The sequence below is a fragment of the Glycine max genome, chromosome 13 (assembly GCF_000004515.6).
Source record: "Glycine max cultivar Williams 82 chromosome 13, Glycine_max_v4.0, whole genome shotgun sequence".
NCBI classification, from domain to species: Eukaryota; Viridiplantae; Streptophyta; class Magnoliopsida; order Fabales; family Fabaceae; genus Glycine; species Glycine max.
Window position 1 is genome coordinate 718,481 of NC_038249.2, and position 13,166 is coordinate 731,646.

Here is a 13,166-nt window from a genome sequence, read left to right on the forward strand (position 1 = left end):
CTTTATTTGTATGATTGGATCATCCATGCATCTCTTTAGGGATTAGGCATTGAGATTTTTTTAATTTCTAAAGAACTGGGAAATGACATCTAAACAAATCATTGCTAGGGATAGAGTGGTATTGTTTAGCCTATGCATACATCTTTAAACTTCATGCAATTTACTGTTTTATCTCTACAAAGGGATTTGGGAGAAAGAATAGATAAATTAGACTCTTCAACGTGAGAGATTAGGGTTGAGTATCTTAGTAGATGTGGGTGGAAATTGAAATAGTATCAAATAGAGAAATACATTAACATTGCATTAAGGGTAATTAGGCATGTCAGGCCCTAACAAATTTAAACTTTGAAGTCATCTTTCACATTCAAATTATTGTTTATTTTTCTTGTCCTTTTATCTTCTACTTTTCCCTTAATTTTCCACTTTTAATTCCTTATCCCTTGCTTGAAAATTGGGTTTACACCAATCTAAGTACAAACAAAGTCCTTGTGGATTTGACATTCGGACTTCCGTTTTACTTTACTACTTGTGACAATTTGGTGCACTTGCTAATGAGGTAACAAGGGGTCAGTTTTTTTTGGATCATATTATGTTTTATGCTTAATTTAGATTTCATTTGTAAACATCTTTTGTAATGATCCTTTGTATGAGTGTAATTGATCTAATTGAATAGTTACTCTTCTAAGTTTTCTTTTTTATTTTCTTTCTACATTATATTGTGAATTAATTGATATAACTTATAATGCATGATTTGAGGGGGAGCCTCACCTTATGAAACAAAACTAATGTATACTCCCAGGGGGAACTAACAAATGTAAAACCCAGAAAGTTACTAGCATCCCTTGAATTTGCTCCTAAGGGTTTGTCATCATCAACAAAAGGAAGATTGTTGAATAGACATCCCTGGTTTTAATTATGACAAACCATTAACAATGCAAATTGAAAAGATGATGGACTTAAGTGATGGCTAACATTTCTACTTAAGTGTTTTAGTGTTTATTCCCTTAAGAATCATATGTGTTCTTTCATTGTAAGGTACTCAGAATGATGCTTAGAAAGATTCAAAGAACTATTGTCAGAGTTAAGAACTCAAAAGATCTTTTGAAGCCTATCAGAATGATGAAGTTTGCTTCCATATAAGTACTTGGTTCTTGGCAAGATACTGAACAACAAGGCCTTACACAAAAGATTCATCAGAGGCTACTTGAAGAGTATCACGATTCAAAATGAAGCTATGTAAAGTCTGCACATCAGAATGATGAAAACTCTGACTCTGAGCATCACTTGAACAATATCAAGAGACTTAAGTCTAACATTTCTTCTACTTCCATATGTAGTCAAACACTATATCATACTTCCATATTTTTGGTTGTACATGTTATATTTTAAACAAAAAAGACAACCTTGGAAAGTTTGATGCGAAATCAAACAAAACAATTTTTCTTGGATATTCTCTATCTTCTCAAGCATACAAAATTTACAATCTAAGAGCTCAAGTTGTAGAAGAAAGTATGCATGTTGTGTTTGATGAATATGATAGTACACTTGACAAAAGAAGAATTTCAGATCTAGAAGAAAAACTAGAAAGAACAAGGATCAACAAACATACTCAGAACATTGCACCTTGCGCATATAGCCTAAAGAAAAGAGAAGAAGATCTTTTTGAGGTAGCTTAGAAAGGTTCAAAAAAGCAGAGTTTAGAAAGACAAAGTTCAGAACAAAAAATAGAAGTTGGTATTCCCAAAGGCTGGAAATTTGTTTCTTTCACATCCTCCAAATCTAAATCAATGGATAGCAACATAAGCCTTTCCAACAACACGCATAGATGCAAGGAAAAAGGAAATGTCTCAACCTTCAACTTAAAGTTGATCCACACAACGAAGTTAGCCTACGAACTTCACTCATTTCGCTTCTCCGGTACAACAATCTGTGGACATAGGAACACGCGACCACCATCGGTGACCCAATTGGATGAAGAACATAGTGCACATTGAAGACCATAGTCGTGACAAAGACCACGATGCACGGCAGAGGTCATACCTATTTGCAAAGTTGCAAGATAATACATATCCACCACCATATGGCTTGGAACATATCTCTTTTGGATACAACCTCTCTAGTGCCACTGCGACCACTGTGCTAGCACGTAGGAAGGCTCTAGTTCCCACTAATGTCTCAGTCTAGAACTCGTGGTAGTCGTTGGAGTCTAGATCTAGAACTCATCGCCGTCATTGGGCTTGGCAATTACGAGGACATTGAGACTAAATCTGGAACTCGCAGACTAGATCATGTTGTCGAGACTAGATCCAGAATTCACCAGGTATTTCATTTGTGATTTGGGGAAATGAGTGAAGTTCATGGGCCAAGTTTGTGGTGTGGTGGATATGGTGGGGGTTTTGGGTGATGGTGGAAGGTTGAAGGTTGAAGGTTTAAGAAGTTGAAGACTGAAAAGGATGAGGGATGAAATTTTATTTTGGTTATTTGTTTTTTTAAAAATAAAATAAAGATAATGACGAGTTTTAGCCACCAATATGTTAATTAATTATTTCAAAATTCAAATATTAACAGGACATTAACGTGTGCTAATGAAAATTGAAAGAAATAATTAAAATGAGACACTTTACAAACCTAAAGTACCAAAATGAAACTTAAAACTTAATTTACCAAAATGAAACAACGGTGAAACATAACATAATGGACCAAAAGTGATATTAAGTCAAAAAAATAAGATATGATCTTTGCTATGAAAAAAAATCAAAGGGTTACAACAGATTATAGTTATGAGTGCATTTTGTTTTTGTTTGCAAGATGACAAGGTCAAATGGAAAGAGTTGAAACCACATAACTATAGATCTTTTTCTATAAAAAAAAAAAAAAAATCAAAGGATTCTAGTTGTTTTGTCCTTCAACTTTAAAGCCAAAGTCAAAGCCAACTCGGGCAAATATGTGGCAACGTCAAACAAAATAGAAATACCTTGTGATCTAGTCTTCCCAATTCTATCAAAATTGCCACTGAAATCTCTGAAAGCGATTTGAACGTGTGCATATCATGGGCCTACTTGTTTGAAAACCCTCATTTCATGAGCATGTACTTGAGCGGTGATTCCTGTTACAATGATACATCTCTCCTCGTGCTGCACCTCCAAGACAACACCGTGTGTTGCAGCATTTGCCCTCTTCTAGTTCTACTGCTATGCCTATGCTCAAATTAGATTTAGATTGGCCATCTCCGTTTCAAGGGAATTACCATTCTATTTAAATCTTGAATTGTGCTAGTGTTAATGGCATTTTTTGCCTTTGTCGAGGCTATAAAAGACTTGTTTTGTGGAACCCAGCTACCAAAGAATTCAAGCTCCTTCCTTCCGAGCCTCTGGTTTCTCTTTCTAATGTATATCTTCTGTGCTTCTTTATCATAGATTTGGTTATGACGGTGCTAGGAATGACTACAAGATTCCATGCTTTCGAATTTGGCTAGAATGCCCTTGTTTTGCGAGCTCTTATGGGAGATATATAGTCTAAAAACTGGTTCTTGGAAGAAACTTGAGCTTAATATGCCTTATGTCATTACTGCGTGAGCCGTGCGGGTGTCCGAGTCTACTTGGATGAAATTGTCATTGGTCGGGTAAATACGAAGCTGAGACTGATGATCAACAATGTTTGGTGTCCTTCGACTTGAGCACTATGCTGTTCTTTACAACACAAATATCCTCAGACATCATGGATGATGATACCGTTCTTGATTTTAGATTTCTGCGGAGACACTTGCTGGTATTAAATGGATCCATTGCTTTGGTCTCAAATTATACAAAGGCAGCTACTGTTTGCATATCAATTTTGGGTCAAGTTGGCCTGAAGAAATTATGGACTAAACTCTTCATGCTTGGCCCCTACCCCATGCATCAAGGATCTTGTGGGAGCCAAAAGAAAGGCGGTATATTCTTCAGAAAAAAAGATGATCAATTAGTCTGGTTGATTTTAGCACCCAGAAGATTCAGGAGCTTGGTATCAAAGGAGGAAAGATAATCATTTATGAGAAAAGTCTTCTTCCAATTGAAGGAATAAATAATTAATTGTTTTCTTGTGTTTGCCCTAGAAGAAGTTTATGGCAACGGTTATTAGGATTTTACTTTGTATGCAGTGAATATTGCTTTATCAGTATTTTCAAGGTTTACTCTCTGTTTGTAAACTAAACTAAACCAATCTTTGTTTCATATTTAAGAATGATATTTTTCCTTTCCTTAAGTTTATATAGAAATAGTTTTAATTTGTGAAACTTGATAATCTTATAATAGTTTCTCTATTTGTCCATCTTTCCTTAAGTTTATCTTGCAGTTTTGTTTCTGAAACACACCCTTGTACCAAATCAAAGCCTAAAGCTGATACACGCAGTACCAAAAAAAAAGTGCTAAGCATCTATGTAACTTGCAATATAATGTACGGATCATAAAAGACAAAACCTGTTCTGTTCATCTATTAGGGAAGCAAATTCACTAGTATTCAACTAAATCCTAAGCATTACAAAAATATCTACTAGATAGTCTACGTGTAGCGATTTCGTCGGCCTGGCAAAAACTTCAAAACAATTCCTTCAGCAGGAATCACTACAAGAGACAACCCATCTTCCTCAACTTTGTCAAGTGATGTAGCTTACTATATTTGCACTTGCACATCATCCTAGTCTGTTGAGAAAATAATGGCCTAAAGTCCAATGTACAGTGATCTCATTTTGCTTTAAGGCTCTGGATGATTTCCAATGCCATCAGACAGAGAAGGAGATGATGCATCATTATTTTTGCTTGGCAATGGTGTATTCCTTCGCGATTGGCGTTTTGTGCGCACAGTCACACTTTCAGTTTCCAAGTCCATACTGAGTATATCTTCCTCATCATCATCGTCATCCATGCTGTCCTTAAAAACTGGATGAACGTAGGCATTCTGAAGATAACCTTTCAAGTTCAGGTTAGGTTCTGTTGTTCGTTCTAATGTATCTTTCATCATTGCTTCCTGCATAAATAGTTCGGGAAGACAACATCAAAATTCCATGAAAGAGGAAACTTGTATACCAAGTCCAAATTGATTTACAAGATACTTATACAGTGTGCTCAAATCTATTCTTTAGATTCAGATTAAACTAAAGTGATGATACATGAAGTGCAGCCATTTCACCATATAATAAGTCCATATAACACATGCACATCATTTTAATGTATCTGAACCTTTGTCATGACACCGTAGATAGTAAATTGGCAAGAGTACATGTTATAGAACAAACCTTATATATTGATGGTTTCAATTATATCTAACTAATAAACAGCCAAAAACAGAAACTGGGACTCTCCAATAAAGCAAACAGTTCAAAGAATTACTAATCACAAAGGACAAATTGGCATACCTGTAAGGGAAATTTAACAAATGCTGATTCAAAACGGCCTTTGCAGTACCTATGGAACCATATGGTTAGTATTGGGAGCACAACGAGAAAAGGAGTTGACGAAGCAGCTTTCTTGGTGGTGAGGAGTCCCATCAGAACTATCTGTGAGACTAGAAGTGCCATCACGATACGGAAATGGACATCAGGCCAGAATGCTGCACCACTCTCATACTCCTGATTATAAACGTTAATGATCTGCATTTGGAAAACAATTAGAAGGTACAGGGTCTTCATCTCATGTATCAGTGCTAATGTATAATAGGGATTAATGTATAAGCCACTATGGTGCTAACTGTGTTGTGTGCATTTTTAACGAATGATTAATGGCACTGGCACCAGAATCATAAACGTGCATATAAACTTCAATCATCATTGATCTGTTCACTATAAATTTTACATCTCTGTACCTGATGACGGAACACAAGATAGGCCAGGCCAAAGAAAACTATTATGAAAGGAAGAACAGCAGGTGTCACTGCAGCATATACTAGACCCAACAAAAAGTACAATTGTATACGAGGTTCTCCAGTGTTGAAACCAATACTCCCGGGATCCATGGCCTCTTCCCTGTCCTTTTCAGTTTTCACCAAGAAGAAATTCTTCAAGTGATAAACAATTAGCGGCTTCAACATCAAAACCTCTGCAGCTATACTGGCCCATCCATCAATCATTATATAAGTAATGAAGAAACTTGCTTTTAAAGGAATAGCAGTGCCAATTGTTACAGGATATCTGCCAAAAGTATTACAAGAGTGCTTAATTTTATCCACGTTGCATAAATTTAAGGCAAATTCTTGATCAATAATGGTAAATATACTGTTGATTAAAAGGAGTATTTCATAGTAGAGTATAACACCATTATTTTTTAATAGCAGGAGTGAATCCAGAATTATTGTCATTTTCACGTAACATAATATATTGAGTACTAGCAAATGGTTACTAAATTGCACGCAAAACACAGATCACCGGAAATATAATAATGCCAATTTACAAAGTAAATAATTACAAAGAAGAAAAAACCAAGTTCTCTATATTGAATGACTTACTGGTTGGCTGGTTGGTGAATGAAAGAGCTCAGCTGTTGAAATGCTGTTCCAGTAAGTATGTTCCCAAGGAATATATTCACAAAATTGAAAAGATAATATCTAGAAGCTGATCTTCTCTCCAGAGAAGATATAGATCCATAGCCTTCAAATTTAGACATGATCATCAATATTGTTGGCAAGAAGATGAGGAATAGCTTCAACACAATACCGGGCAGAAAACCTTGAATGAATGACTTAATGAAAGGGCTGCAGAATGAAATATGTTTGAATGAGTAATCTCCAGTGATGCAAGTGAAATTATATCTTGAGAGTTCCAATCATGAGATTAGGCTTACATGTCAACAAGTGGCTTCAGCCATGGTGCCGCTTTTTGGATTCCATCAAGACTTGCCAGAGTTTGAACAAATGCAATGGGGATCATAAAAAAGAAAGTGAGAAAAAAGAATGCCACTGCTGTGATTAACCTCCTGACAGTGAGGGAAACATATGGAATTGGCAAGTTTCGCCAATATACATCTCGTGGCTCTGGAGCCCATTCAGTCAGCCAAAGTGTTGGATTTCTGGTTTGCTGAGTTTGTGCACAAACAGCAGCAGCCCATCTTGTTTTAAATGAAACAAATGCAGCAGGCATGATGGCCTTGGGATCATTTGTGACATTTTCCCTCTCCTCAACAATCTGCAAAATCACCTCTGACCATCAAGAGAATTCTTAAAGAAAGAAAACAAAAGCAATGAAATCAAAATATGGCTATTTACAAATGACCTACTATGCAAATACTGGCCTAAGTGAAATTGAATTAAACAAGTTCCTTCATCATTTGTTGTAGTCCAAAGTTGATTTGCACAAATTCTAGCGAGCATTCAGAGAAGTCTTTGTTTCAATCTAAATGATAGATAAAGAAAAGCTGCTACATGAGAAATTAATTTCTTCATGATAGCAGAATAAAACTCAAGCACATGCGATAAAGTAAAGATACTAGCAGGATGTTTGGGAAATCCTAGCCTAAAATGAACTATGCATAATTCAAGTCAGATTCCCATGTAAGAATAATTTTCGAAAGTTTGTCAATGCATTGATATTAGCATGAAAAATACTATTTTAAGAAATCATTAGCATGTGCGACGTGATCAAATTTCTAAAAGAAAAGAAAATATATGATACTTACTTCTTTTGACAACTTGTCAATTTCAGTGATGTGATGATCAATAGCATCCACTTTCTTTCCCCAAAGACCAAGGAAACCAGTCTGGTAAAAACATACAATAGGGAAAGCTCAAGTAAAACCTAGATTGTTATGATAAATTTCGGAGGGAATATCAATTTATATTTAAATACCTTTATTTCAGGTCTTTTTGAAGTTCTTTCAAGCTTATTTTGATAGTAGACAAGCCAATTCTTCAACTTCTTCTTCTTTTTAACCAACTTAGCAAGTTTGTTGGCATCATAAACAACCTGCGCAAACGTTAAATAAATAGGCTGACACAAACTACTTCTACCATTAAAAGAAAAATACAATGATAATTCTAAATGTTTTCAAAATTTGTATGCAAAAAAAAATAATATGACCCGTCTTAAGAACAACACTATATTGGGTGTCAAAAGATAGGAAAATAGAAGGGAAAGTTAGGGTTTATATGGTTTAAGACAACATTTTCTGTTTCGGTTACTGTTTATGTCTAATTACAAAAATACCACCTTGTTTACACTTTGTTGCTTTCACTATTTCCCATATAATTGAAAATATAAAACAAAGTAAAAAATGACTTTTTGTAATTACTAGTGAAAACAAGAAATGAAAAAAAAACATTTTCTGAAATCAAACATGTCAGTTTTCATTTAACACTAATTAATAATGTATATGTATACTCCATTCAAAGTGTAAACTTGAATTCAATTAACATGGTGAAATGCAATAACAAAGCGACTTCTGGCCTCAAGATATCGAGACCTTGTAGGACAGGATGAAACTTAGAAAATAGAAACCTTTCAATGCATAATATCAAAATCAGTAACATAATAAATGAATATACCATTTGAGAAGTGTAAGTGTAAACTGGAGGAACCAACCTGGTGAGTCAGATAGTGACCTGGATGATTGACCAGAAAGAAGTGCTCAACAAGCTCACTCACAGATTCATCAGGGTCGGGTGGAATATTTCTAACAAGCACCTGATATTTTTTTGAAGTATAAATATGTAAGATGTTAATCACTAGTGTATGACAATTCAATACAATTGCAACAATTTTCTTGAATTTGTCCGAGTATAAAGATGCACAAGAATTGGATTGCTCTGTTGTAATACAAGAAGATGCAAAAAACTGTTAAATATGCAACTGAAATCTACCAAGTATAGCACCACCTCCAACATCTAAAACCTCAAATAAGAATTCATTGCTTCTTTGTAAAGATGCTCAAAGATGAACAAATTATAGTAATTATTATTTCTTTTAAAATGAAAGATGACAAAACCATTTTACCGTAAATTGATCAGGACGACGCTTTTCTGCTGCAAGAAAGCCAAGTCTCATTGTTGCAACCTTCTCATACTCCTTTAGCAAAACATAGCAAGTCCAAAAGGTAAATGTATAAGCCATTACTATGTGTCCCCAAAACCTGAGGAAATTCACAAAATTTAGTAGATAAATTAGATCATCAGATAGTAATCAATATGCACCCCAATAGTGACTGTAACAATGTTAACAAGTGAGATGATGCATAGAAAATAGAATCAGTAATAGTCAAGTAGATTTTGGTGAATTAAGTGATGTTGTCTGAAACCTAAATTAAAGGTAATACAGATATAACAGAAGCTACATAGAAGATGCAAAGCAATTAAGATAAGTTTAAGGTAGCACCTAGTTAGACACAAAACCTAAAGCAACATGGATATACCATACTAGCCAAAGTATACATGTGGCACTGAGACAGTTCAAATTGGAAATGACTATACTAGAACAAATAATGATGGAGTAGCAGAATTGCAACAGCACTGAATGGAGAGTTTGAAACCTTTCAGATCCTCTATGGACATTTGAAATCGAGAGTTTATCAATGTCACTGGAGGTTATGTTTTTCATCTGGGCCCCTTCTAGACCAGTACTTGTGCAATTGACAGGAACCAGAACAATCCAAGCCAGGAACGCAATAGGAACAAAGATTTTAAGCCTGCATAATAAGAACAAAAAACATTAGAACAGTATTATGATTTGCTGAAGTGTCATTCGCTTAATGCTTCATACATACCCTATCAAGTAAATCCGCAGGTAAACAGCAGAGTCCAATCCAGCATGGTCAATAAGCTCAGGTTCTGGCATTCTAAGTGCTTCTGGCATCCAATTCAAAGAGCCAAGATATGCTCTCCAGTCTAAATTGATGAACTTGCTCACAAGCGGTCTTCCATGAACTGGATCTGTTCTTAAACCCTTCAAATACCATTTTGGAAAGTACACTCGATCGTTCCATGGTTGAAGCCTCAAAATAGCAAATGCCACAAAGAAAAGCAATGCACTGGAAATGTTTATGGCAGCAGCAACTCCAATATCCGACAGCGTCGTCATTTCATTCTGCAAAGAGTTAGATTAATACAAAACAATTTTGAACCAAACTCCAAGTGAAATATTTAACTACCAGAAGGTCATGCTTTTTGAATAAGATTTTTATATTATTCTAGAATTCCATTAAATGAGTAAACGAACATAGACAGTTTATCTACATCTACATAGTCTACAAGCAAAACTTGAAACAAGAGTTTTTCTTCATTTTTTACGTATTATTTTTCAAAAACTGATTAACAATTAATTTCTTATAATTGCAAAATCTTATATCCTTAGCATCAGATTTATGACACCACAGAGCTAATAACAAACACTAAACTCAATAAGATACTCCTAACTTCTTGTGTCCATAACTTAAACTTCCCTATTCAATAATGAAGTAGTACTCAACTCATACAATCCTGAACGAGCAATTAGAAACCAAAAGGAGACAAACTAATCATTATCAAAGTCAAAGTCTTATATTTTAAGTTTTAATCACCTTCACTCAGCAGAAATAATAATAAATATAACGACAGCCAATTTCATGATGAGAAAACAACGAACGTAAGATTGAGTTACTCACAAACAGAATTCCGAGGTTGCAGAGTTGAAGATGCAACGTAGGGTGAAAGGGTGTTTTTTGTTTGAAGTTTGTGTATGAGTTGTAATATCTTGGAAACCAAACAAAGAACCTTTTTTGGGTAGTACAAGTGCAACACACGCCACTCTCACCTGCTTCTTGAGTTCAGAAACAGGAATCCATCACGTTAACATCCACCACCTCCTTCACGATTTACAGTCACACGCACAGAGAAAAATCATAAAACAAAACAAAAGGCACTGGCGCTGAGTGATACAACAGTAGTGTCTCCAGAGCTTTCTTTGTCTCCAGAGCTTTCTTCTTAACTTGGGACTATTGTAGTCAGTTAGTTTTATAACGGCAAAATAAAATATCGCAGGATTAGACAAAACATGTTCACTTACACACCATAGAGTTGCAATGCAAGTATCCAGCTTCTTAATATTTTTTCCAATGTTTTTTCTTCCTGTTTATCTTTATAATAATATGTTTCTATTTCTACCTCTCAATTGTTGAGAGAAAAAAGAAAAAGTGAACATGAATTATTCGTAGGAATTTGTGCACGTGAATGAAAGTAACGGGTGGACGATAGATTTATGTAAAAAAATAGCTATAAGCAAACAATTATGAGATTGTGACGTTGATATTAAAAAATTGACATTCAAAATAACAATATAATAAAATATTGAAAAATAGTGTAAGACTGGGGATGAGGTGAGCTAAAGGAAAACGAATTACCGAAGCGCGTATCCGTGTCGATAATGTGTTGGGTTGCGTAGAAATGGGCCACGTACACAAAATCCCATTCCTTACTCACCAGTCACCGCTGAACGAATTTCATAAATCAAATCAATATGAAAATGATTTTGTTTTTGAATGGGTAATAATTAATCTGCAGATATCACGCATATGGATAACATATCATAAAGACAACATATCATAATATCATATTAATTCTCTTTTTTTACTTTTCGAAATATTATTAAATTATTTATTTTATTTTTAATTTATAAACATTTAATTTAGACTTAAATATATTTTTAATTTTTAATAAATATTCAATTTTTTTATTTATTTCCTAATATTTTTTTTACATTGGATTCCTAATAAAATAATTCTTTTGTTTTTTCTTGATATTTTATTTTAATTCCTAATAAATTAGTTAATTTTGCATTCCGACTAATAAATTAGTTAATTTTGTGTTCCTACTAATAACAAATGAAATTTTTTTATCAGGAACAATCATAAAATTTGTTAATTTATTAGGAACTAAAAATAAGTGTTAAAAACTAAAAATAAAATTGTTGATTTATTAAAAATCCAATGCTAAACAAAATTTAGTAAGAAGGAAAAGCAAAATAGAATAATTATTAGGGATAAAAATATATTTAAGCATTAAATTTAAATGTTTTAAACCCCTACAAATACAGCTTTATCTAACTTTAATTTTTGCTATTTTTAAGTTCTTCCCATGATTTTTAAGATTGGACCCAATTGATGAGTTCACTTTGGTTGGACTGAAAAATCGACTCATTGATCGATCCATTTAATCTAAAAAATTGAATTATTTTAGATTTGGTGGAAATCAATCAAGAATCAATCAAACCAGTTTAGAACTGGTGTAGAAAACCAATTTGAACCAATACTTCAAAAAATACTTTTAAATTTTTTAAAATAAATATAAAATATTCAAAGATAAAGGAAAACACATATTTAATTAAGATTATAAATAGATATAATTTTTTTATCAATGATTATTATTTTTTTTCCCTTATAAAGCATATCGTTGACTCATTTATATTAACTAGTATGTAGAACCGTGTAATGCATGAGAAATTAGCGTTTTTATTATTTGTTTTAAGGTATATAATTTTAGATTGTTAAGGTAAACATGAAGTATCATTTGTTAATATGTAAATTTATTGATTATTTATTTTAATCTATATTAAGTCTTATAAATGAGATGTACATGGAAAAGGCTATTGTGCCCATGCTCCAGCTGTTGACATGTGTCCAATTTATTGGTTTTTTGGGCATTTCTGCATCAGACTTCCACCTCTGTTGGTTGCTCCACGTGTTTGCATTTCTTAAATTGCTTGCAGGTGTCATGTGTTGTTGCATTGCCTGTTTTCTTCTTCGTTGCCTTTGTTTCTTCTTCATTTTGCTTTCTCCGTTTCTTTCTTGCTTTTTTTTTCTCTTGCAGGTGTCATCGGTTCATTCTTCACCAACTATGTTTGCTTTCTTTCTTCTTAGTTGCCTTTTTGCTTTCTTTCTTCTTCGTTGCCTTTTGCTTTCTTTCTTCTTCGATGCCTTTGTTTCTTCTTCATTTAGGTTTCTTCGTTTCTTTCCTTGCTTTTTTTTTTGTGTTTTCCATGTCAGGTCTGGGTTTTGTTTTCTTTATGCTTAAATACTTAAAGTTTCCATGTTTATTTTCAGCTATTATTATCTGGTTTTGGTTTTTTCTGTTTTGGTTTTTGCTGTTGAGCTTTTGTTTTGTCGGTTTTGGTTTTTGCTTTTGGTTTTCGCTCTTGAGGTTTTGTTCCGTGCATGCACTGTGTGTTTGACACGGAT

General features: G+C 33.9%; 1 protein-coding gene across 1 annotated transcript; it reads right to left on the reverse strand.

Moving 5' to 3' along the window:
- Positions 1–4,444: 4,444 nt before the first annotated feature.
- On the reverse strand, positions 4,445–11,090 carry LOC100784781 (calcium permeable stress-gated cation channel 1). Its single transcript, XM_003542113.5, has 12 exons — positions 10,599–11,090; positions 9,723–10,042; positions 9,489–9,644; positions 8,957–9,092; positions 8,546–8,647; positions 7,814–7,930; positions 7,644–7,724; positions 6,813–7,153; positions 6,478–6,723; positions 5,839–6,163; positions 5,393–5,626; positions 4,445–5,004 (listed from the first exon to the last, which is right to left on the reverse strand). The coding sequence occupies exons 2-12, from the start codon at positions 10,034–10,036 to the stop codon at positions 4,732–4,734; spliced, it is 2,325 nt and encodes a 774-aa protein (XP_003542161.1). The 5' UTR covers positions 10,037–10,042; positions 10,599–11,090; the 3' UTR covers positions 4,445–4,731.
- Between the last annotated feature and the right edge of the window lie 2,076 nt (positions 11,091–13,166).